The following is a 25,270-nucleotide window of genomic DNA, read 5'->3' as shown; positions in this document are numbered from 1 at the left end:
CATAACTGAACCTCTGCAAAAATGTTCATTATATTATTAATATTGTTACTTTATACCTGCCAATTTACCCAATAATATTTTAAGCTGTCAGAGTATGGGGGAACATAGAAACTTGGCCATGGCTGAGCACTGTTTCAATCAACATGTGCTTGCTTCCTTTACTAAGACATATCTTCTAATAAAGCCCTGTTAATTCCCTTCTACATAATTCCAGTATCTGATGTGCTATTACTTAGTAAATGACCTGTACCATTAGTAAGTAAAGATAGAGCACCTCTCTTTGCACGACTCCATGACTAATAATTATTAATTATTATGCCTTAGACATTATGCCTTTGAACATTTCTGGCAGAGTAACATGCATCAAACTGAACATGGTGAGCTGCAGTAAAAAAGGTTGAGGACCTCTGCACACAAGCATGACAATGAGGTCTGTTACAACTAAATCATAAATAAGTAAGAATACTGACAAATGTGAAGAGTAAGAATATGGTTGGACATTTGGCGCAATATATCCTTTTCCTCCTCTGTTTGGACCTGTGATAAACTCAGATAGCAACTGGATTACTTAAAAACATTGTCTTCGACATCTCTGTACTTTATCCAGCATTGTGTAAAAGTTTTTATTCTTATTATTGCTATTAATCAGTGAGTGGTGAAGACAGTTTGAAATGGTTGTAAGGTACAAAGCAAGAATTTGCTCCAAGAGAAGAGACAATATCAGTCCAAACAATTTTTAAGCCTGATATTGTCATGAAAAATGTGCTCTTTCTCTCCATACATTCGTCATTTCCATGCACCTTACTGCAATTTAAGGGAAAAAGTGACAACAGTGAGAGGCAGCTCTCAGAGCTGAATAACAATGATGACTATGGAGATATAAAATTAATAGTTTGCTAGAATTAAATTCAGGACTGCTACTTAGATCTAGTAAATACCAGAAGGCAGCTGATGTTTTCCTAAGCTTTGTTTGAGAAGGACTGAGACAATGAAGTGTTGATTTAAGCCACTGTTGTGCCACCCTGCCATAGAGTCCCTGGTGCTTACTCTACAGAAAAATAACATATAGAAGGGTAAGAAGTACTGGTTTGTATTTGCTGACAGCAGCTCAAAAGAATCTGATTACTCCTCTAGTAAGACCATATAATCATCTACCTTCGTATGTTGACATCCCCCTGTGTAGGATGTCCCAGCTGATGTGGTGCTGGTTCTTGTCAGGTTACATGCACAAAGTCTAAAAGCACTGAACCCAGTTAAAACTATTTTGATCCTCTGACTGCACTAAGGCCAGTCTGAAGACTGGAAAGACCATAAATGTGCCCAGATATATTTGATTGTTGAAAACCTGACACCTGAAAAGAAAGGCTCTGGAAGATACCAGAGGGGTCAATGACTTGCTGTGCTGGAAAGGCAAGAAGTGTGGCTCTTCATTTCAATTCACATTTTTGCTTACTCTGGGACACAAGGACAAAAATTGTAATCACCAGTATCATGTCACTCTGATCCGTTAAGAAAGACTGCCATCTCCTGGTTTCTTCCACAACTGTCTTCTCCAGAAAAATGAATTGGTTTAGTTAAAGCTTACAGCTGATCATAAAGTCACACTTGCTCTGAACCTTCAAGGGAAAATGTCACAGGTAATAAAGAGCAGGTAAGAGAAAGCTGGAAAGGCTAATGCATTATGACTACACTACATAGGTTAAGCCAACGTGTGCAATAATTATAACTATCACAGCTTGACACAGTTTATAAAGGCTTGAACCATAAAAGCTCTGAGTCCCATAACAAGCATTCTCTTATGGAGTGCTGGCTGTTCTAGCTACCTCTGAGGTTCAATCCAAAAGTGCAATACTACATAATAGACTATTAATTAACTATTCTTATTCTCAGGAACATTAAAACTCCTTTAAATAGCTTTCTGAAAGGGTCTTATAAGTAAAAGTAACTAACATTGGTTTTAAAGACATGCCATTGCATCCTTCTATAATGGACTTCTAGGTACATGTATGAGCATGAATCTATCTAAAGATATCTCAGAGAAATATTGCACTCTGTTCTCCATTATCTTTTTCACTAACAGGTACCACAAACACAAGGCGACTATTCAGTGAAGCCATTTCTGTCTTCAAAATTCTAGAACCTACTTTAAGACAACAATTTTAAAAAATCATAAGTAGCATAATAACATTGAATTAGAAATATTCAGCAATCTGTAGAATTGTTTTCTTTTTTTGTTTTGAAACAGTGCTTTGTATTAGTTGAATGATTTTACCAACTTACTATCTCTTTTAAATGAAGAAACACAATGGTCAACTTGTAAAATAATAATAATAATAAATAATAACTTCACTGCTTCATTCCCTTTCCTCTTCAGCTAATGTCATTTTTGTGTTGGAGCTATCTCACAGCTAGGGTGACACCTTGTGTTCACTGCATCCACAAAATGCCACAGACCTGTCTCCATTCAGCTGCCGTGCACCCAGAATGTTCAACGCTCCATCCCTCTCATTGAAAATTTATCTTCAAAGTAGCTGCTAAAAATCTTAGCTGACCATAAGTATCTCACTTATTTTCTCATATCTCTTATTCTTTCTGAATTTAATTGTGAGTTAGTATTATTTGAATTGAATTATTTTAAATGAAGACTCGTAAATGAAATGGCAATATAAAGGACACAATCCTTCTAAAAAGGAGACAGTAATATTTTTTGCTAGGATTCTTTACATTAATGAGGACAATGTAAAAGGGAAGTGTTTTATACCTGAGAAAATAATCATTTTAAAGATTATGAACCTGTCATACTGTAAGTTATAAGCTAGCTGCTACAACTGGAGTTTGATTAATTTGTTAATAAATCACTTGACCTTGCTTGTAGCTTTTGGAGTATTTTGAAAATCCTTCAATTAGTTTTTTCTACAACAGAAAATATTAAAAAATGGATTTTCACACATAAGAAGTATCGAGAATCTAAATGCTGTCTCAACAAAAGTGGTTACCAACAAAAATGGAAAAATTATTTTGCACTGTCATGTACAATACAGGCTACTTATCAACACTTAACATAGATGGAAGAATGGTTGAAACAGATATGTTTTGCTATGCTTTCCCAGCATAGGAAAGACATAAACTTGTTGGAGTGGATCCAGAAGAGTGTCACAAGGATGATCAAAGGGCTGCAGCACCTCTCCTGTGTAAAAAAGGCTGAGAAAGTTGGAGTTACTTAGCCTAGAGAAGAGAAGGCTCCAGAAAGTCCTTAGAGCAGCCTTCCAGTATGTAAAGGGGGCTTTAAATGGGACTAATAGGGGTCCATGGCAGGCGAGTGGAACTGGATGAAATGTAAGGTCCCTTCCAACCCAAACTATTCTATGATTCTATTATGATTATTTCATCAATTACCTCCAATACCTGCAAAACCATCCATACCTGCAAAAAAGCAGGTATGTTCTGAGTACCCCAAATACACTGCGTAATTTTGGATTATAAATGTCAGAAACACCTTGTTGTACATTGATAGAATAAAATAGAATCTAAAACTATTCACCTGCACACCACACATGCTCTTACACTGCAGTTATCCTCATGGTACCCTCCTGGCTGTCATTAGCATAGAACAAATTGTGCACTGCACTTGCATTATTATGTATTATTTGCTCTCTCTTTGCCTTTGTGAGAGTAAAAATGTGTTTATCACCTTGTTTGCAGAGAGTGTTGTGCTTTGGTTTGGGTTTTTGGTTCACAGTGTGTAGGTGTTAAATATAAAATGACTATATATTTATCTTGGAAATGGCAAAGTTTTCTCAGGAAAAGTGAATTATACAGTTATAACAGAAAGCCCCACTGTGACAACTGTGACAATAAAAAGGCAGGTGATCTTTCCCTCCACTCAGCACTGGTGAGTTACATATGAAGCATGCATAGATTGGGGCTTCCCAGTATGAGATGGATGTGGACATAGCAGAGTGAGTTCAACAAAGAGCCACAAAGAGCATTAAGAGATTTGGGCATATGGCATACAAGGAGAATCTGAGAAAGTGAGAAAGCTGGGGCTGTTCTGTCTGGAAAAGAAAATGTTCAGAGTGTGTAAATACCTGATAGGAGGGAGTAAAGATGATGAAGTCATATTCTTCTCGGCAATACACTGTGACAGAACAAGAGACAAATTGAAAAACAGCAAGTTCCATGTAAACAAAGAAGAAAAGCTTCTTCACCGAGAGAGTGGTCAAGCCCTGGTACAAGTTGTCCAGACAGGTTGTAGAGTCTCCATCTTTGAAGGTACTAGAAACCTGAGGAGGTACTAGAAACCTGAGTGGAGGAACTATAACCTGTCTTGATGGAGTCTGAAGCAATCTGCTCTAGCTAACCCTGCTTGGTCGGGTGAATTGGAATAGGCAATTAGCAGAGGTGCCTTCCAATATTGGCCATTCCGGAATTCTATGATTGCAACTGTTTTCTTCATTTTGGAGAGATGTAAGCAATATTTTAGAGAATTTGGGCCCTAGTGATGATGTATTTCAGAGATGAGGTCCAAATGCTGACATTAGCTTAAATTTCTGTGAGAATCCAATGTATAATCCCTGTTAGTGCAAGGAAGAATTACATTTAATGCACGGTAGCATTTGCTAAACACTGAAAATTTGTTTTGTTACCCAGAAACACCATATAGTCTAGCTCACTTCAGTTTAATTAAGGTGATCTCACACAATTAGCTGATCACCTCGATAGCAGCAGAGTCAACGATGTAGTTGTAGACGGGAACAAATAGACACAGCTGACTTTTGAAGTTCCTTCAAAATATTCCTAGTCTTATGTGTTAAATCACACTGCCTTAATCCTGAACTTTTTCAGCCACTGTTATTGACTAGAAATTCTTTTAACCATAAATAGTCAAACCAAAGATCTGAGACAGATCTGGAACAGATGTGGGACAGAGGACTACCCAATGGAAGTTGGAGCAGCAAGTTTCTCAAAGAATCCCTTTTTTCTGATTGCTTTTCTTTGCAACTCACAATCAATTTTGTGGGTTTCCAGCACTGAAGGGTCAAGTGGGCGGATGTGAAGCTGTTCATCGCTATCTGTTGAGTGCATCGCTTCAGGAAGAGCTCAGACTAGTGCAGTAACCTGGACTCCTGCTATTGAGATCGTGTGAGACAGAAGGATTTCATGGCCAGACATGCTGAAGTCTGCAAGGGTGAGATTACACATTGGTCCTCTGTGTGAATAAAAGAAGGGGTCATTCATTAGAACAATTAAAATGATTTCAGTTCCTTATCCTTGCATGATCCATGTTACTACAACTCTATAATATTGTCTTCCTTTTAATGAACTAATAACAGCAATCGTGATGGCCTAACACTTTGAAGTATTAAACTGCTTCTCAGAAACACTCAAGCAGAAAATCCACAGGAACTATGCAAAATGTACAAGGTGTTCTATAAAATACAGTTCAGCCCCTCTCCACTTTTCATTCTGGCTGCAGATCTGCACTGGTTTTGATTTGAAACACATTCAGAGATGTGTCAGTCTACATTACAATTGGCACACAGAATTGCTCAAGTTGTAAAATATGGGGAAAATGAGAAATTTCCTGAAAAATTCACAGATATGGTTTGAATCTAGCTGTTTTCTATATGCTGGACAAAGTGTGATGATGATAGTTAAAACTGAAACAATACCTCCATATGACCCGTGGGGGAGACGTTATTTGGAAGCAGTATTAAACTAAAAACATTAGAGAAAAAAATGGTGATTACAATAGCCCAGTCTGCATTTTACAAACACATACTCTAATTTTCTATCTTAAACTCAAAGGTGCACTTTAAATTCCCTCACAGATTCAATGCTACTCAACGATACCCTATGGAAATATGGTGTGCACCAGAAATTTCTAACCAGCAATTTTCAAGTTGACATCAATGTTCTGTAAACTAAGCCATCTGTTCTCTATGTGATATGTCTTTATATATCTATGTCCTTATGTATCTATATCCACACCACTTACATCAGTTCAGGTAGGTAATCTTTCTCTTCCAAAGTCCAGGTTTTAGAATTATATGTCTCAAGTAAGTGGGAAATTTGATTATTTCTGGAAACACACTTGCATACATGTACAGATCTTTTTTGCATAACTTAAACACACTTGCTAAAAAAATAAAAAGAGGTATCTGTCTATATGATACTTGATTTTAAACCCAGTGCCTGTCCAGAATGTATTAGACATGACAAATAAATGTAATCTAACAGGGAAAACTGTAATCTGTAAAAATGAAAATATGCTTCTGAAAGGTGTTCTAGTGTGGCTGCAAGCAATAAAAATACTAGTTTTTTAGTTCAACATTTATAACTCAATGGTGCAGATGTTCACCAGTGACATTGTTGATGGTTTTTTTGTTGGTTTTTTTTTTCCATAGCCAACCAAAGACACACAAAAAAATATTTTTTCATCAATTCTACATTTTGAAAATCAAGCCTGTCAGCCTTAACTCAGCAATGTGTCACAACTTGAAGTATCCAAAAATGACTATGCACTTTTGTTTCATTGTCTTTTCTGTATGAGATTTTGATAAATTAGCACTGTGTATCTGAATTTATGCAACTGAAATCAATGATCACTTTCATGTTGCATTGTTAATCAAAATAAGTTAATGGTAAGTAGGACAAAAGATTTCTAATTTGGCTTTCATGATGAATTTACTCTGGGAGATAAAATAGTGCCATCGACAGCACATGAAGGTATTAAAAACATTTATCTTCAGAGAAAAATCCAGAGGTTCTAATACGAACTTAAGCTCCATAAAGCTTAGCTAACCCAAATGTGATTCCCTACAAATCTGCCTGCAAGATCACGTGTAGAAAATTTGAGATATTTTGACAGCAACTCAATAATGACTTGAGAAAATCCTATTGTTGGTAACGATTGCCCAACAAGTCAAGCAACTACAAATGAACCTATTGGACAGAAATGAGACTTATGTGCCACTGGGAATTCATATAAAATCTAAGAAATGCCAAACTTCAGAGAAAAAATATTGAGATGAGTTAGTGGTTTAAAATATTGTCTGGACCTGTCATGAATAAATTATCATTATTGCCTTCTGACTCTCTTTTTTGTGACTTTCTGCAGTTCCTGCTTGAAGAAAAAGAACAAAAACAAAAAGAAGGAGCTCATAAAATATGTTTTGAAATCTCCAGCTAAGTACACTTTGCAAACTCTAAGCAACAACTTTTACAAGATGCTGAGACAAAGCTATGTTGGAGCACATGATAGTTAGCAACCTAATGGGACCTAATTTCCAAATTTCCATACCTAATGCACTGACATCTGTTTACACAGATGAAAGATCATCGTTTCTCTTTAAATGCATTGAAGTTTTCCTTGTGCTTCATGCTTTTATTGAAAAGCAGTAAAATCGTGTTGTCACATGACTGGTGCAAAGCCAATATATCCTGCTCGGCAGGCTCTAACATACCTTCTCAGGAGCATTTTTGGGCCTCGTGCCACACTAATGCAATTTCACAAAGACTTGCCAAGCCAGCTGGGACCCAATGTGGAGACTCACTAAGAAGAGTTCTTTATGCAGGGTTTTACTATAACAGGGTTTTCAGGTCCCAATTCTTGGCAGATCTGGAGGTGCGATGGTGCAGGTAAAAGCTAAATGGTGGTGATCCTGGCAGTACTGGTTGATATATGAACATCTGGACCACGCAATGCCTGAAGGACATCATGTTCTCTGCCCTCAGTGTAAGTATTAGTGTCAGCTCTCTCCTGCCCAGATTTTTAATTCATTCTATCTGCGCAACAAGCATATTCCAGCAATGAACACTGCCTGGGTTAAAAGTGCATCCAAATAGTAAATCTAACCACAAAACTATAAATCAGTACAGACTAGGAAGAACAAGCCTGTAGTTAATTAACAATATATTTTGTAGATACAATATAAGGTAGACAGGGAGAAAAGATGGAAATATATATCCAGAACTTAAATTACATGACTTTCAGCAAGAAATTGTTACTTGCTTAAAATTCAACCTTGAACTGACTTCCCCTGAAGTTTTGAACCAAAAGCCTTTCTTGCTGAGGATAGCTCCATTATTTTCAAAACACAACTGAGGGAGATGAGTTATTCTGTCAGTTTAATAAGCCAGCAGCCAGACCCATTATCCAGTCAGTCAAAGTTTGGACATGGTCACCTTTCCTGCTTCAGAGTTTCAGTGCCACAACTTTAAGTACAGCATCTCAAAAAACAAGCTACAGACCATACTTTTCAAACTGTCCAGAATGTCCCAACAGCAAACACCTGTGAACTTTCCTGCAAGCAAGGTGCAATGCCCCACAACCATGGCAACTACTTGCAGTTATGAAATATTAACAGTTCAGAAGGAAAAGAAGCGAGATATGGATTAAAACAGTAAAAATGTTTTAACATGGGGTATACTGAAGTCCGGTTTACTCTTCAGTTCCTCTTGTTGAAGCTGTTCATCTTTGTACCTGGGAAGGAAAGTGACCTAGTGAAAGAATTAGCCAAGCAGACACTTTGCTTTCAGTTTCTGCTCAAAAAATAAATAAATAAATAAAATAAAAATAATAAATAATAATAATAAAGCATGGTTTTGTTATTTTGTTTTTATTCACCTGCAAGGTTCCTGTTTCAAGGATAAAATGTAAAAGTGTTACAATTTCATTTTGGCTTGGTCTTCATTCAGTGTTGCTAGACATCACACAGAATCAGGGATATCTTTTCTTGCTCCAGCAATGCCTGCTTAGAATAATTTTTCTTCCCTGGTCATACTTCCTCCTCCTTTCACAAGCTTTTCATAAACAACAATATTTTTTTAGAATTGCAAATGCCTTATAATTTCTCTGTCTTTCTCATGCCTTTATAACACCTTCCTTTCTAAAATTTCTCAGATAATGACTCATATTTCTGGAGCAAGGCGTTCACACTGAAGAAAAGTGGCCATCTGTCATGTCTCTCTTGTGAAAGTCTAGTAACTATTAGTAATTTGAATGGAGGTGTATTGTTAAAAAATAAAATAATTTTAAAATGTTATGTATCATCTGGTGAAGTTCTGACACAATAATGATAATAGTAATAGTCATCCTGGTGATCCATATGAACACATCAAGATAATGATTATAATGAAGAGCGAGTTTTGTTTCATCTCTGACAGCAGTAACTTTAAGAGAAGATGTTATATGCAATAAACACTTCGAAATTAGTATAGTAATAATTCTGCAGCTCAAATCTGCTTTACAGCAAGTTATTGCAGGCTGAGCATTACACAGCTTGCAGCCGTTCATATTTCTAAGACCATAGCCGTCATTGGCCTGAGAAACCCCAGCAACCCGCTGTAAATTCCTGTGCTATTTGTGCCATCTGCTGGTCACGAAAGATGTGAAGGGCGCTGCCAACAGCACAGATGGCAGGGGCTCATCCACTTTGGGAGAGGATGGGGAGGCAGGAGGAGCAGAACGCTACAAGGGATGAAGGCCGAGGTGCCCAGCACTAGGAGTGGAGGGGCTGGCAGGGAGGTGTGGAGCCCCTCAGGCGTAACGGCCGGCGAGGAAAAGGAGGAGGAAGAGGAGGAGGAAGAGGAGGGCTCAGGGAGCGCGGCGCTGCCTCCGCCGAGGCGCTGGGTGCCGCTGCGGGCCGCCCGTCAGGCGGCGCGGGGCCGGGCCGGGTGAGGTGAGGCCGGGCCGTGCCGTGCCGTGCCGGGCCAGCGTCCCCACGTGTGGCCGCCATGTCGGTGTCGGTGGCCGCGGGCAACCTGCCCATGCGGCTGCTCCGCAAGAAGATCCACAAGCGCAACCTCAAGCTGCGGCAGCGCAACCTCAAGCTGCGGGAGGCCGAGCGGGCGGGTACGGCCGGGACCGGGATGGGGATGGGGACGGGGACGGGACCGCGGAGCCTCTCCCCGGCCGCCGGCCGCGCTCCGCCGCTCACAGCTTGTTTCCTTTGCCCTGGCAGCGCCTCCGGCGGCCTCGCTGAGCCCCCCGGAGGAGGAACAGGAGGAGGAGGAGGCAGCAGAGGAAGCCCCCGAGGCGGTGACCCCCGAGGCAGAAGCCCCCGAGGCGGCGGCGCCGTGCCCGGAGGGAGCCGGAGCGAAGAGGAAGAAGAAGAAGAAGAAGAGGAAGGCGGCGGCTGCTCTCGAGAACGGTGCGTTGTCTTCCTCGGTATGCCGGGATTCATTTGCCTAGCCTAAGCACCGCTAAGATATTCCCTAACAACAAAAAAGCCTTCTTTCTGCTTTGTGCCCCTTCAGAGAGGGTGTGTTGGCCGTGAGAAGTGCCCTGGTTGGGCTGGTGCACGGTTTAGAGCCCTGGAGATCTTCCGTGGTGTATTTTTTTCAAGTAGAAGAAAGTAGCTGAAGATCTGAGGGGTGTCTGCATATACCTGAGAGCTGTTACTGTCTGTGCCCAGCTGCTGCAGCTCGGGGCCCTGCCCTGGTCGCTGCCAGCGCAGGAGAGCACATGCTGCTGGGTCGGGTGTTTCTGGTGGTGATTTCCCTTATGCACAAACCTAAAAACCCTGCTTGTATTTGTCGTGTTTCTCTAGATTACACTGGTGAAAGAGGTGGTTATCACTCAGTGTTTCTAGTGATTTCTGGAAAACAGATTTGTATTATTACGATATTTTAGGGATACAAGTACACTAATGAGTGGAAGGACCGCTCCTTATATGCTTTGTAAGAAATGATCCTAAAGAAATTGGATGGATAACTGGAAAACGCATCTTAGGGTTTTAACAACTTAATTTGAAATTAATCTCCTCCTTCCCAATTTTTACTCAGTAAACATAAAGCAAAAGAGTGCAATAGCTGGTACCTTGTGATTTTTTTTGCAAATACAGAATTCTGAATGTGCATCAAAATACTTTTAATGGAAAGCTAGCTGTTACACAATAACAGTAGAGAATAGGTTCTTATTACATTTTGCCTATGTACTGCATTTATATTTAAATACTCTTTTGAGGTTTACATTCTCTAATCATTTATTCTAACTATAATATTTGAACTCTAATATATACTAAGTCAGTGGCAACCAACTTATTTGTTGCATAGGATCATGCTTTTGTCATTTCCCCGGGAAAAAAAAACATGGTATACTCTAGGCTGCTTTGGTTTACGATGCAAAGTGCATTGTGTGCAAGGAACTTGAATGAGTGCCTTGCTATCTGCATCAGAAGGCTTCATGGAAACCTTGCCACCCCTTCTCATGATTCCTCTTACCTTACGACATAGCAGTGATTTACAGGCTAAAGAAAATAAGTCTGGCTCAGTTTTTAATGATGAACATGTTTTTCATATTCCTTACTGCGATTAACAAGTTTTCTGTAAAAATAACACCCTAGGTACAGAAACTAAAAAAGCAAAAACCGAGGAGGACAAGTCTGTGGAGGCAGAAGATGAAGATGGGAAGGATTCTGGAGAGAAAGAAGTGGAAGAGGAGGAGGAGGAAGAGGATGAAGTACCTAGTTTACCGCTAGGTTTAACAGGTGTCTTGTGTCCTCATTTTTTGTAGATGTACAAAAATCCCAAGTTTTTAAGCTTTCTTCTAGAGCAAGTTGCAGTTTTCAGATCTGCAATAAAAGTTACATGTTTGAATACAGGTAGCATGATGCTGACCGCTGTAGAGCTATTTTTCAGTTACTGTTCTTTGAAATTTGCATTATATCTACACTTCTGTTGGTCTTAAAATTACTAGTGAAAATCAGTTTTATAACATAGACGCACACACATTTCATTATGGAAGAAAATGTCAGTGAAATGGAGGTGTATGGCTAATAAATCAGAATGAGAGGCAGTGCACTCGTATACACTATTAACAGTTGTCTGCAGTATTCCTAGGGACCTGTTAATACAGAGTATTTTGTCAACATCTAAGGATTTTGTGGTAGGAAGGAATGAGAAAAAATCCTTCTAACATCAATTCTAACTGGGTCGTCTTGGGATGGATAGAGTTGAAGAAATAAGTTTTTGAAATTTGTTTTCCCTTCTCTTCAGGTAGTTTTGAAGACAATTCTTTTACATCCCTTGATGGTCTTGTCAGTGAGAATACATTGAAAGGCATAAATGACATGGGCTTTACGCACATGACAGAAATTCAGCATAAAAGTATTAAACCTCTTCTGGAAGGCAGGTAAGAAATGTGTTTTAAATAACTATATTGACAACAAATGTGGAAATTTTGCTAGCAAGATAAATACATGAGATGTGACTTTTTACAGCTTTTTTTTATATAATTCTCATATTTTTAAAAATATTTTGTTTGTAAACGTTAATACAAGTTAAGAAATTGTATCTGTTACCTGTGAATAGATACTGAGGTAAGTTCATGGAACTTGCTTTGCATTTGGCTTTGAAAGCAGGGAAGTCTGTTTTCATTGGCCTCTTGGTACAGTGTGTTGCACAGTCCATAGAGGTAGAGACCAGTTGTTGTGGACCAGATCTGCCACAGATTTCTTAGTATTAACTATACTGGCTTCCTTTAAGCTTTGTTACATTTTTACATTGTCAACATCATCCAGAATGGGATTGCTGTTTTCCCTATAGGTTCAACTACACACTTCATTTTGTAACTTTGTTTTATGTAGGGATATTTTAGCAGCCGCAAAAACAGGCAGTGGCAAAACACTTGCATTTCTCATTCCTGCAGTAGAGCTCATCTACAAGTTAAAATTCATGCCTAGAAATGGTAAGCTTTTTCTTCTTTTCACGGTTGAATCCCATGTGTTGATTTGACTGCAAAGGGGATTGTGTGAGTTTCCATAACTTAATCTTGTTTGGTTGATGTCTGCTTTAGGAACGGGTGTTATTATTCTTTCACCTACTCGAGAGCTTGCAATGCAAACCTATGGAGTTCTTAAAGAACTTATGAATCATCACGTGCACACCTATGGTCTGATAATGGGGGGCAGTAACAGATCAGCAGAAGCACAGAAACTTGGGAATGGAATCAACATCATTGTAGCAACACCAGGAAGACTTCTGGATCATATGCAGGTAGGTAAAATACTGATGCCTAATACTTAATAAAACATAATAAAATACTTGTCCCTGTCTGACTCTCAATTTGTTAATCTTCTAGAACACACCAGGTTTCATGTACAAGAATTTGCAGTGTTTGGTAATTGATGAGGCGGATCGTATCTTAGAGGTTGGATTTGAAGAAGAAATGAAACAGATCATAAAACTTCTACCAAGTAAGAAAAAAGTCTTTCTTGGAAATTACTTGGCTAACATTTTGTCTTCTTTATGACTCAATTATTGTAAAAGAAGTCATTAATTTTTATAGTTCTGTAGGTGTACCTCAGAGTGATTGTCTTACTCTGTCTTTTTTCCTGATAGCTAGTATGCATTATTTTATTTAGCATCATTCATCTCAAAGACAGAGTTTTCTTAACGTACTTTAGGAATATAATTCTGTTCATATAAGATCCTTTTAGTTCAACACCTACAAGATCTCATTCATCTTTCTGTGCCTGTTTTACTGCCTACAATTTATTATTTCCTTATAAAACTTAAATATAAGGAAAAAGGTTTTCTGGCTTGCAGTTGGATCTTTTATTGGTGTTTCCAAGAACAGTAGAAGCGTATTTCAGTGTTCGCCTTAAAATTTGCTTTCTTACTTTGATTTAGTTATTTTTTGCAATTGATATATAAAACAAGATCTCAGAGTCACCAAGGCTCTCCCTTTAATTATCAAAATTCAGTAAAAAGCATGGAAGTAGTAAATAAAAAGTATGCAGCATGTTTTGGAAAACAAAAGTATTTTAATACCCATGAAAAGTAAATCAATCTATAGTTAGAATTACAGGGTAAGTCTGTACCTAAAATGTTGTCTCTAAATTGAAGAGCAAATGCTAATTAACATTTCTCCCAGAGAAAGAATATTTTCTTTTTGCAGATAAAGATTTTGCAGATGGTAACACACTAAGTAAATAAAATATACAATGCATAAAGAAACAAAATGTGCTTTAGAAGATAAGCGGGGAAAAAAAAAAAAGAGAAGACTTGCGCAGGGAAGTTTGTAGCTAAAGATGTTAAGGCCTTGATATTTGTGTTCTCCTTTTAAAAATCAGGCTTTCTTTTAAAATACTTTCAGAGCGCAGACAGACAATGCTTTTTTCTGCTACACAAACCAGAAAGGTTGAAGATCTGGCAAAGATCTCTCTGAAGAAAGAGCCGCTGTATGTTGGGGTTGATGATAACAAGGAGACAGCAACAGTTGATGGTCTTGAACAGGTAAAACACACCTTACTAAAAAGGGTATCAGCTGTGAACTTACACTGCCCTATATGTTTTTAAATGGGTTGTATAAATACTATCTTAGTGTTTAACATCCTACTGGGCAAAAGCTATCAGTTGCCTAAAGGGCTTTATTCACTCTACTAGCTGTAAGTTTTGTGCATCTAGTCGATGTTTGCAGGAAAGATGATAAAAAAGTTCGTTGGATAATAATAGTTAGTTACAGTTTGCCATTCCTATTTATGTTATCTACTTAAGCTCCAGTTCTCTTTGTAATTCTGTTACCATGTTGCAGACTAGAAAATGCTATAGATTTCACTGTTGCTACTTCAGATGCCAGCTAAATACAGTTGTACAGTTACAAATTATATTTAAAGAGTAAACTTGTAGCAAAAACTAGATAAAATTCCTGAAATTATAAAGAATTTTAAGAAGCCTGTACAGTAATTTTCATACCTAATATCAGAATTCAGAAGTTGTTGAAATGGATTTTTATTGTATAAACCATTCTTCATTGAAATACTATTTTTTGAGAACTAGTGAAAAAATACTTCTCCATTGGAGAATTATTTCAAATCAGCAGAGTAAACTTTTGGCTGTAACTCTACTTCAGGAGTTTAATATAACATGGTGAGGGACAGGAAATATATCAAACGGTTTCTAACTGTATAGCTGGAAAATTAACTATTTGTCACATCTGTTTTGTAAGATAACAGCTCCCTGATTTAATTGTATTGGTAAAGCTAAAATGTGTTCCATACAACTTTGTTTGACACCATTTAAATAATTTCCAGGGTTATGTGGTATGTCCGTCTGAAAAAAGATTCCTTTTGCTCTTCACATTCCTTAAGAAGAACCGGAAGAAGAAACTAATGGTATTTTTTTCTTCATGTATGTCAGTGAAGTACCACTATGAATTACTCAACTACATTGATCTGCCTGTTATGGCCATTCATGTAAGTATTTTATACATAGATTTCATTTTTAATTAATCTGATAACACCTGTAAGTTGTTATAGATCTTTCATTTACCTTATTTATTTCATTTCAGTTTATAATAAACAGATACTCTGCTAACAAGATGTGCTGGTCTCAATTAGTTTGCAGAGGAATGAAATAAAGTAAAAACAATGTAGTGAGAGCACTGCAATGCTGTTGATCTTACTGTTTTCTAAATGAGGTTTGAATACTGATATTAACTTATCCTCTTGCGTGTAGCCCGTTTTTCTGTTTCTCTCCAAGAGGCTGCCTTTATTATATTTGGTTGTTGTTTTTTAGGGCAAGCAGAAACAAACAAAACGTACCACGACATTTTTCCAGTTCTGTAATGCAGAATCTGGAATTCTGCTGTGCACTGATGTAGCTGCCAGAGGACTGGATATTCCTGAAGTGGACTGGATTGTCCAGTATGACCCTCCAGATGATCCGAAAGTAAGTTAAGGAAATAAAAAACTTTCAATTCCTAGCTACATATGTAGTAAAGAAACCTGAATCTTCTGCTCAACAGAGGTCAGGATTCAGCCAAGTTAGCATCTGGAAGCTGATTTCTTCCACTTATTCTAGCAGGATATGCTGCACCTAGCTGAGACCTCTGTTACATTTTTAAGAGTAGTTTTGTAAAACATTACTCTTTATGCAACTCAAGTAACTTAAAATCTAATCAGCTAAAAAACAAAACATCTATTAGAAGGAACATGAGGTTTATATATGCGTCCTTGAGTCTCCTGACAGCTTTTTCAATGGAAAATTGATTTTTATTTAAAAATTAGAATTCTCATTAGAATAAATGCCCAGTGCAAACAAGAACAACTCAGATCTGGAAAGTCTTGACAAATATGTAGAGCAAATATATCAAAAGCAAAGTAAAATTTTCTGCTACAGAGCACTACAATTCTTTTTCCCTCAATAAAAGGTAAGATACTTATAGTCAGGGGTTTCTGTTTCAACCTAATTGTGCTTTGCATCGTCAAAACTTAGTTTGCCTTATCCATGTGTCAGTGTATGTTCTTAGAACATAATTGATGATGCATTACAGTATATTAATGTTAAATGTTCTTTTGTGAATCTGTGTTATTAAATGCTTGAAAGACTGATTGGACTTACTGTTTTTTCTTCTCTGCAAAAAAGGAGTATATTCATCGTGTTGGTAGAACGGCCAGAGGTATAAACGGTAGAGGACATGCTCTGCTCATTTTACGACCGGAAGAACTGGGCTTTCTTCGTTACCTGAAACAAGCCAGGGTAAATTTCTGTAGACTTTTTTTTTTTTTTTTATGATTTCATAGTGCAACCAAGATTTCAAAGGCAAAAACTGTAATGATTAATGAAACACTTTAACTTTTAAACAAGAACTATTCTGTTGCTTAGAAAATATTTAACTGAACATCTGACTTTGTGCTGCTGACCTTAGACTCAAAAGTAACTATTGAGTATATTTATAGTTGCTTTGCAACTGTGTAGCTTGTGTTATTAAGAAATAAATTTCCTATGACCCATCATGGAAAGATAACTGAGCTTGGCCAGTGCAGTTGTTATTTTTCTTTAGAAAGAAAATTAATCAATTTCAAAACAAAGGTAGCCTTCTTTCAAGTGTAGCCCTTTTAATATGGTAGAACTGCTCCTAGTTCCTTAGTCCCTTTCTACAGAGTCCCTTTCTACAGTCCAGAATTTTGCCACTTGTAATTAATGTGATGTAGCTTCTGAAGGAAAAGCTAAAATGGTAAAAGTGTCATAATGCGGGTCTTCATTCTAGTTGAAAGGATGTGATAATACTGATATATTGGTGCAAAGGCACTTTATGAATGTATCTATGATAACGGGTAGTAATAGTGTGATTATTGCTTTGAAAAAAAATGTCAAAAACCGAAAATAATTGTAGGTAATCTTTTCACTCATGAAATTGTCCTTGAACTTCACAGTTATAATTATCTATTAAGAGATATAGCTAAAATATTAAAAAGTAAGTGTTCTGTTATCTGACAGGTCTTATCCTATTTGTTTTAGGTCTTAAACACATTAACTGTTTGTACAGTAATACATACATAATGTAGATATTTTCCTTGTTTGTTAAAGGTACCACTCAGTGAATTCGAATTTTCTTGGTCAAAGATTTCAGATATCCAGTCTCAGGTATGAAATGGCTTACTAAAGGTGCTCTGAACATTTGTATAACAACAATTTATGCAGATGATATAGTCTATTGCAACTAACATTTAAAAATAATGTGCATGTTCAGAAAAGTTCCTGTAGGTGAGTATTCTGTAGTAAATCCTCCTGTCATATTGTCCCTATATGATATTACAGACAGAAAATGTTGTGAAACCAAATATGGATTTTAATATCCAGTACTAAATTGTCATCATTACATCATCTGAATTTGCTTGTAAGGATTGTTTTTTCATGTTATATTGCAAAATCATAATGATGTAAATATGCCTTCAGCTCTTGAATAGAATGTTCTTGTCCAGCGTACTAAACATGATGTTCCAGTAGCTTTCATTGAATGGTTGTGCATGTTCAGACTAATTCTGAATATCTTTATGTCTTCTAAGATGATTTGCTCAGCCTTTGACATGTACTAACACCTAGAAATGCTAGTGTGTATATTCCAAATATATTTTTAACCTCCTTGATGGTAATAAAGCCCAACATCAGCCAAATCTGTTTTGTACTGCAGTGCTACAAAAATAGCAATGGAGCACAAAGTTGAAGAGAATAACATAGATAGTTTTGTAGATAAGAATTTTTATTGTTGTTTAGTTCTGTGAGTCATTCTTTTCATAAGAACTCTGTAAAATTTATTTGTAATAAATTAAACTTGAAATAGCAATACAAGAAGTATTGAAGACAGGCTTTTCAGAAAGAGAATTGTTGTTAAGAACAATTATGCAATAATGACACACAATGTAACTTAATATTAGTGTGCCAAATTAATGTATGCTAGAAGTCAAATGAGACAGGCATCATAGAAGAATTCCACTTCAGGCTGTTTTGTTTTTCTGTTTATAAAAGCACTGTAACAGCAGAGTGCACGCGCACATATCACAGTGCAGTCTTACTGCAGTGAGTAGTGAATGTCGCTGCAGCTTGCACAGTAAATAATTTGCTTGCACATAATTTATACAGTTGTTACAGCCATAATTTCATGCCTTCTGTTTTTCTTTCCTCCTCACCAGCTGGAGAAACTGATTGAGAAGAACTACTTTCTTCACAAGTCAGCCCAGGAAGCATACAAAGCCTACATTAGAGCTTATGACTCCCATTCTCTGAAGCAGATATATAACGTCAATAACCTGGATCTTAACAAAGTCAGCCTTTCATTTGGTTTTAAAGTCCCTCCATTTGTTGACCTCAGTATCCTTTACTGCAGTGTTTCAAAGCTGAATTCCTGCTATGCTATAGTACCTATGCTACTTCAAATTCTGGTTTTTGTTTTGTTTTGGCTTTGCTGTTTAATCACATGCCTGCATCATGCTCAAAAATGGTTTATAAAAGAAAATCCTAAATGGTAGTTTTTCCAGTTTCAGTGTTTACAAACATCTGTTTCAGTGCATGAACATGCTTCAGTTGCTGCAGGTTAGCAGGTGCTGGAATGTTGCATACATCTTCCAGGGTGCTGTTCTTCATGCACCATAATTTTCATTGAAAGGTGTGTAATTAAGTTTAATCATGGAATACGGAAATAGAGGGGCAAGGGCCCCTCTTGTCAAAGCTGCCAGTGGGTAGAAGTTGAAGCAGTGATACTCTGGTCAAATTAATTCTACAGCTGGAGGAATAAAAGTGTTCATTCGAATGACAGGCACAGCTTCAATTTGACCTGTAGTTCTGCAACTGAACTTTTTATATTAATGCTGTTACTTTTTTTTTCTCCCTAGTAAGTAACATTTCAAATTAGTTTTTTTAAGTTCTTTAACCCACAAAATTCCAGATGTGAACAGCAGCCAAGGCAGAAGGCTACAGAAAAGAGGCGGAGGTGGAGGATTTGGTTACCAGAAATCGAAGAACGTCCACAAAGCTAAAATCTTCAAGCATATTAACAAGAAATCAGACAATCGGCAGTTTTCTCGTTAATCCTGCATTCATTAAACTGGCTTGTTCTGTTGGAATAGACTACCTTCACCAAAACTCTCTGACAGTTACTTCAATTTTAAACTGCTTTGTTGGCATTTTTAGGGAAATTTGTTTTTGTTTATAAGAACGTCTTTCATTGCAGGAGGACTCTTTGGAAAGGAAAATAAAGACAGGTGGCCTGATAATTTTGCCATGCTTGTAATTATTTCAAGTTAATACTACAGATTTATTAAAAAAAACATATTTTCAGCTTTTTATAGAAAAAAAATGCTTATATTTATCCTTTTTACATGCACACCTGGAAATTGTTGGAGTAGATAGAATGCGGGACAGATTGCAGTGTGAGATGACTTCTGTTACAAGAGACTTCAGTATGCTGAGAAATGCAGAAGAGTTAATAGGTCTCTGGATAAAACTTTTACAATGTAAAAAAAAAAAAAAAAATTAAAGGATTTTTGTTCACAAGAATTACTGCAGTTTTAGTGGTACAGAACTCTTTGTCCATCAGCTATCCTGGAGACTATAAGAACATTTCTTCAGAACAGAACATGTCCTTTGAATCAAATTAAGACTGAGCTTGTAGCTGTTTTAAGTCATGGTACCCGTATAACATATGGGATGTCCAGGATTTAAAAAAATAAAAAAATATATACATCAGAGATGTGCTTAGAACTGTTTCTCTTAATGTTATAATTAAACGGTAACATTCTAGTGAAATGTTTGGTTTTCCTTCATGGTCTGTTGAAATCTGAATTCACCTGTCTGGTAATGTCTAGTGTATTCTCTTAAGAATAGGCAAAGAAAAATAAGAAGCAGGTTGCTTGATTGGAAGGACTCAGCCCAGATAAGGTGTGGGAATTTTTTTTTTATTTTTTTTTAATGCTCCATAAAGTTGATGCAATGAAGCAAAGAGACTTCCACAGGATTTAGGTGGTGAGCAGTAAAATTGCTTGTGCACAAGTAAAAAAGTGAAGGGGTGTATAAGTATCCTAAAAGGATGTTTTGAGGGAGAAATGGAAGAGGACCGAATACATGTTGCAATCAGAACAAGCATGGACAGTAAGTGAAAAGAAAGCACAAGGTGCAGGAAAGTAGAGTAATTATATTACATATATTATTTTCAGGTCTCTACCACTCTAGAAGTAGATAATTAAGGGCGGGGGGGGGGAGGATAATATTTCAGGAATGTACATCCATTAATGCAGGAAAGGAATAAAATATAGAATCCAGAAATCAGGGCCCCATGTGATTTATAAACAGTTTTTATTTTCTTTATTCTGTATCATCCAGACTGTAAAACATGACTATTTAAGAATATAAAAGCAACTGTAGTTATTCCAATGTAAACTGACCTGTTACCCTTAGGTCTTTTGAGATAGTATGTCAGATTTGAAATAAGATGCTGCGTGCATTGAAGTATTGCAGAAAAACTGGTGGTCTCTCTTTTTACCCACAGAGAAAACCGATAATTTGGGGGAGAAAAACAGTGTGACCCTTCTACTGTGGGTGCTTACAGCATCCAGAACGTAGTGTTGCCTTTCTTACTCTTTTTTATGAAACAGCTCACTTTTAGCACTAATGGACAGCTTTTCAAGGCTCTTAATTAATATTGGTTGGATACTAAGGACTTCTAATGTGTCAAAATATTGAAGTAGATTCCTGTTACCACAGTTTGAGTGTCTCATGCTTCCAGGATTATAATGAAAAAACAGAATCTGCTCTGTAGGATAAGCAATACTAATTGGTTGTGTGATGCCTGACTCATTGAGATCTAATCGTTGATTCTGGGTTTGCTTATACAGTTATAACTAATAGATGTCAAAATAGCTCTCATGTCTATTTCTTAATGGCACATTTAAAAAATTATCTGAGGTGTGCAGCATCATACAGTTAAAGGGTTCTGTCTGCACCTGTAATCTGTGCAGCTGCAAGTATGGGAATTAACTTGCATTACAATGAAATAACTCATTAGATGAACTGCCACATTAATTACTTGGGAAGAGTTGTAAGGAAAGCTGCACTAAACCACTGTAAAGATAAGTGCACAAGCACTCAATGTTAACGAAGAAGTATGGAGTATAAGTTTGGAACAGAAAAAAGTTGGGATAATGGGCACAGCAAGTTGAGTGTCAGAGCATTGACTGCCTGTCTGAGTGCTTGCACAGAGGTCTGGCTGGGCTTAAAGCACGTCAGCATTCCTGCCGCTTCACAATGTACGTAAAAATCTGCTTTGCAGAGAACTGCTTTTTTCTGACATTCCTACTCGTTCTGGGAGCAGAAGGCTGTCTGCTTTCCAGGCAGCTAGACAACTTCTAGCTCCACCTACCTTTTTCTTTGGAAGAGTTGAGGCACTGTCAGTTTCTGAAGTTTGATATTAAAAGTAGAGGTTTCACACAACATTGTCCAACTCCTCCCAGGTATTTTTGCTTTGTAGGAATCTTTGAAATAATCTCAACTGGGAGATGAAAATACTAAATGGTATTGCTCTAGCTTACCCTAAAGAAATAACATTTATTTTCTTTATTTATGCATTTTGAATGTGTAATAGCTGCACAGACTGAAGCAACTATGTAGTTGGCTGTTGCATACAGTTATTTCCCGAGTAAGCAGGTGAAAAATTCCTCAGCTGAGACCTAGTTAGTATTGAAAGAGAAGAGCTTCAGCTTCCTGGCTTGTGCAAATGCGCAGTTGCCTTTCACTTTGTTTAAGGAATCATAAATGAAAAAGAGTTTCTGATGAAGTATCTGTGTATCAGGCAACATCTGTTCTGCTATGGTATTGCAAGAAGTTTAAAAGATTGTCAAACTGATTGGAAATCTACCGTTTCCTTTGCAACTTAGCCTGTTATCAATCTTGTGAGCAGTTAATAGACCTTAGCCATCAGACTCTCAAGGCTTGTCTCATAACAATGACTGATAGGTTGGGGACTAATATTGTATGCCTTGAGAAATTGCCTTCTTTCTCTGAGAACCTTGACAAAGAAATTGGACTCTTTAAACCACTTAAAGGGGTGATCAAAACTGTCCTGCTTGAAGTGGAAGATTTTTTTTGACAGTTCCCAGAACAAGCCCATAAAGGAGAATTCCATTGCCAAGCTACTGCTCATAATCATGAAAAATCTTGTCACAATACAAGTTTTCTATGCCGTAATGCTGCCAAGCTACAGACAAGCACAAAACCAGACTGAAAATGTTGCCATCAAATTTTTCAGGGTGAATGTTGTATGTAGAGGGCATGTTTATTGATAGCATAGAGCAAGAATACATGAACTGGGTACCTACTTGCTGTAAATAAGAAATGTGTTTACATCTTGGCAGTAATTGGCCTTACTGTTTCATGTGTAAGAGCTACCCATGGTTTAGATATCCTAATGATTGGCTTTCAAGCAAGTAATGTAAGGCTAAAGCTCTCGTGAGACAGATAAAAAGTTAAGACCATACCTGTTTCAAAAATAACATTTTTGAATGTTATAAATAGCATATTATTAGTTCTTAAAAATTTTTTTGTTTGCCTTTTTTTTTTTTCACCCAAACTAAAATAACAATGCTGAAAGAAGCCTAGAATCAGCTGGCTAGATATGCGGAATAAAATTTGTCTCTACTCTTGACTTCTCTCTACTAGCTTGCTTCTCCAGTATTTTAGGTTCTTAGCTTGACAGGAGAATTCATGCAACTGTTCCCAATGCTTTTGTTTGCTCTAGATTTATAGAAAATGTTGAGCTGTGACAATAGCAATCCAACCTCTTGAACTGAAATGCTCTTTGCTTCTAAAAAATTTGCTGGCTTGCATCAAAGTCATAAATACTATAATGTTGCTTGTGTCATATCTCTTTATTGCACAGCCACGTGGAGAAGAGATTACTTTTTTTTCTCTTAGCCACCATAATAAACTTTTGATATGGAGTTGTGAGAAGAGTTAGAGGATGGATGCCATTAAAAGAAGGGAAGACAAATGGAAATTCAGGGTGCTGTCTAGACACGCACCCACTTTGTTATATCAGTGTCATCCAGCTTAAGAACTGCATTCACCCTTCAAAAAATATCTGAGCCTGCTCTACGATAGCAGTTTATCTTCCCAAACACTTTTGTAAGCTACAACACTGAAAAATGTAATTGTCTGCTATTTTTCCCCCTTGGTCAGAATTAAAAAAGAAGAAAATTGTAGCCCCTGCACAATCGTGTATAACTTTTTTGGAACAGCTCTTTATTTTTGCTGTCATCTGAAGAAGTTTAGCTGTGCAGTACTTTCTGGGCTCTTTTGAGAGTGGTTGCAATTGCCATTGAATGTTGAGTCACAGGAATATATTAAATGCGTTACTCTGCACAACTAAAACTATATGTTCACTCATAGGGGTTAACAGACCATCTGCGTTTGTAGGAGCTAGTGAGTCTTCCTTATTGATAAGTGTTCTTGATACATTGTCATTTCTAATTAATAAAAGCCTTTCTGTATGGGAAAACAGGCTGACTAGCTTAACTGGTCCCTGCTGGCAAATGTCTGCCTGCTCTGCATCCCCACCACCAGTGACAGCTGCTCCTTCTGCTCTCAGTGCACTCAGAAGCTGAAGAGATGGGAGCCCAGGACTTCTTACATCACCATTCGGAGGCCCTTTTGTTTTGCTGTGAGGGATAATTAAAAACTTAACGCAAATATGGAAAGATTTTCAACACAGGTTTGGAGTTTGTCAGAATAAGAATCAAAAAGGCATTGGGGCACCTTGACTTTCTCAGACACCAATTAAAATAGAAATCAATGGATGAGTCTGAAATAACTTTAAACCTGACACTTAAAAACATCCACAAATGGAAAGTCCATGTCTTCTACTTGACCAAAATAACAGCAAAATATTCTTGCTGGAGCCAACAGTCAAGGGCAAGCAAATTAGATTTAATCATAGATCGTTAGTTGAGAGGTTTTGTTGGCTTGGTGGGGTGGGGTGTTTTGTTTGTTTGTTTTTTAGTGTGGTTGTTATAACAGGTGGAAAGCGTAATGTCAGATAATCTGCTACTATATAATCTCCTTCACATTCACGTGTTGGCTTTATCTGAGATAGGATTCATGGTCTGTCACAAGAATATACATGCACACTCCCCTGTGGCAAACTTACTTCATGCAGGTATACAGATCTCTGCAGAATAATCTTCATGTTTAAAAACCTCATACTTAGTGGCTTGCATCCTTTTAGGTTTCATAAAAGTGATATTTAAATGGAAATTATTCTAAGATTTAGACATTATTACTGAGAAAATCAATACTATCTAGCATTTATGTGAGATTTGGATTCCCTTTATCATGTTTTCTATCATACAAATTTGGAACCAGTTATCAAAGGACTATTAGGGAGTTGTTTTTCCAATTTTTGTAGATCTTTATCAAATTATTGTAGGATTTTTATAGTTGAGTTTTCTGAAGAGTGCTTTATGAAGGAGGCTGGTTTTCTATTAAAGAACCAAGAGAAAACTGCATCTGCTAGAAGCTCTTACAGGACCGTTGTATCTAAATAAGAAAATGAGTCAAAACAGTAAAGTTCAGTGTAATCCCTTTAAAACAGTCTAAAAATAATCTGCTTCTATTTCTAACAGATAAAAGCAAACTTCTGAAAAAATGTAAACTATATTTAGATCTTATATATTTGCTAAAAAAAAATACAGCAAACGGGAATATGAAAACTGGCTCATCAGCTCATATAAATTGAAATTCTGTTATCTGGATGAATCATCATCCTCCAAATCTGTTCTTAAGAAGTACAGTGTCCTTAAAAGTGCTAGAAAACAGAGAATTTTCTATAATGAAGTCAGTTTTCTTTAGTACAACTGTACCAAAGGGATCTTAGACAGGAATTGTGAGGGTGCAGAGAGGATTAAGCTATGTGAAGAACACTCAAACTGACAGAAAAAAAATAATTATGAAAAAATTTTATCAGACAAGATTCATTTCAATGTCAGCAGTCATAAGT

General features: G+C 37.1%; 1 protein-coding gene across 1 annotated transcript; it reads left to right on the top strand.

The window, feature by feature from the left end:
- Nucleotides 1-9,614: 9,614 nt before the first annotated feature.
- On the top strand, nucleotides 9,615-19,973 carry DDX18 (DEAD-box helicase 18). The gene is made up of 14 exons (XM_027461725.3): nucleotides 9,615-9,856; nucleotides 9,966-10,154; nucleotides 11,349-11,492; nucleotides 12,001-12,136; nucleotides 12,591-12,691; nucleotides 12,800-12,999; nucleotides 13,085-13,199; nucleotides 14,102-14,241; nucleotides 15,039-15,200; nucleotides 15,523-15,675; nucleotides 16,372-16,485; nucleotides 17,317-17,373; nucleotides 18,420-18,597; nucleotides 19,172-19,973. Exons 1-14 carry the CDS (start codon nucleotides 9,739-9,741, stop codon nucleotides 19,312-19,314), a joined length of 1,950 nt encoding a protein of 649 aa, XP_027317526.3. The 5' UTR covers nucleotides 9,615-9,738; the 3' UTR covers nucleotides 19,315-19,973.
- The last annotated feature ends 5,297 nt before the right edge of the window (nucleotides 19,974-25,270 follow it).

The sequence above is a fragment of the Anas platyrhynchos genome, chromosome 7 (assembly GCF_047663525.1).
Source record: "Anas platyrhynchos isolate ZD024472 breed Pekin duck chromosome 7, IASCAAS_PekinDuck_T2T, whole genome shotgun sequence".
NCBI classification, from domain to species: domain Eukaryota; kingdom Metazoa; phylum Chordata; class Aves; order Anseriformes; family Anatidae; genus Anas; species Anas platyrhynchos.
This window is presented reverse-complemented; position numbering and strand designations above follow the sequence as displayed.

Bases quoted from the DNA above. Each gene is read 5' to 3' on its own strand.
- DDX18 (XM_027461725.3), top strand. From the start codon at position 9,739: ATGTCGGTGTCGGTGGCCGCGGGCAACCTGCCCATGCGGCTGCTCCGC. The intron at 11,493-12,000 runs GTGTCTTGTGTC...CCTTCTCTTCAG, and splicing joins TTTACCGCTAGGTTTAACAG to GTAGTTTTGAAGACAATTCT. The intron at 12,137-12,590 runs GTAAGAAATGTG...TGTTTTATGTAG, and splicing joins AAACCTCTTCTGGAAGGCAG to GGATATTTTAGCAGCCGCAA.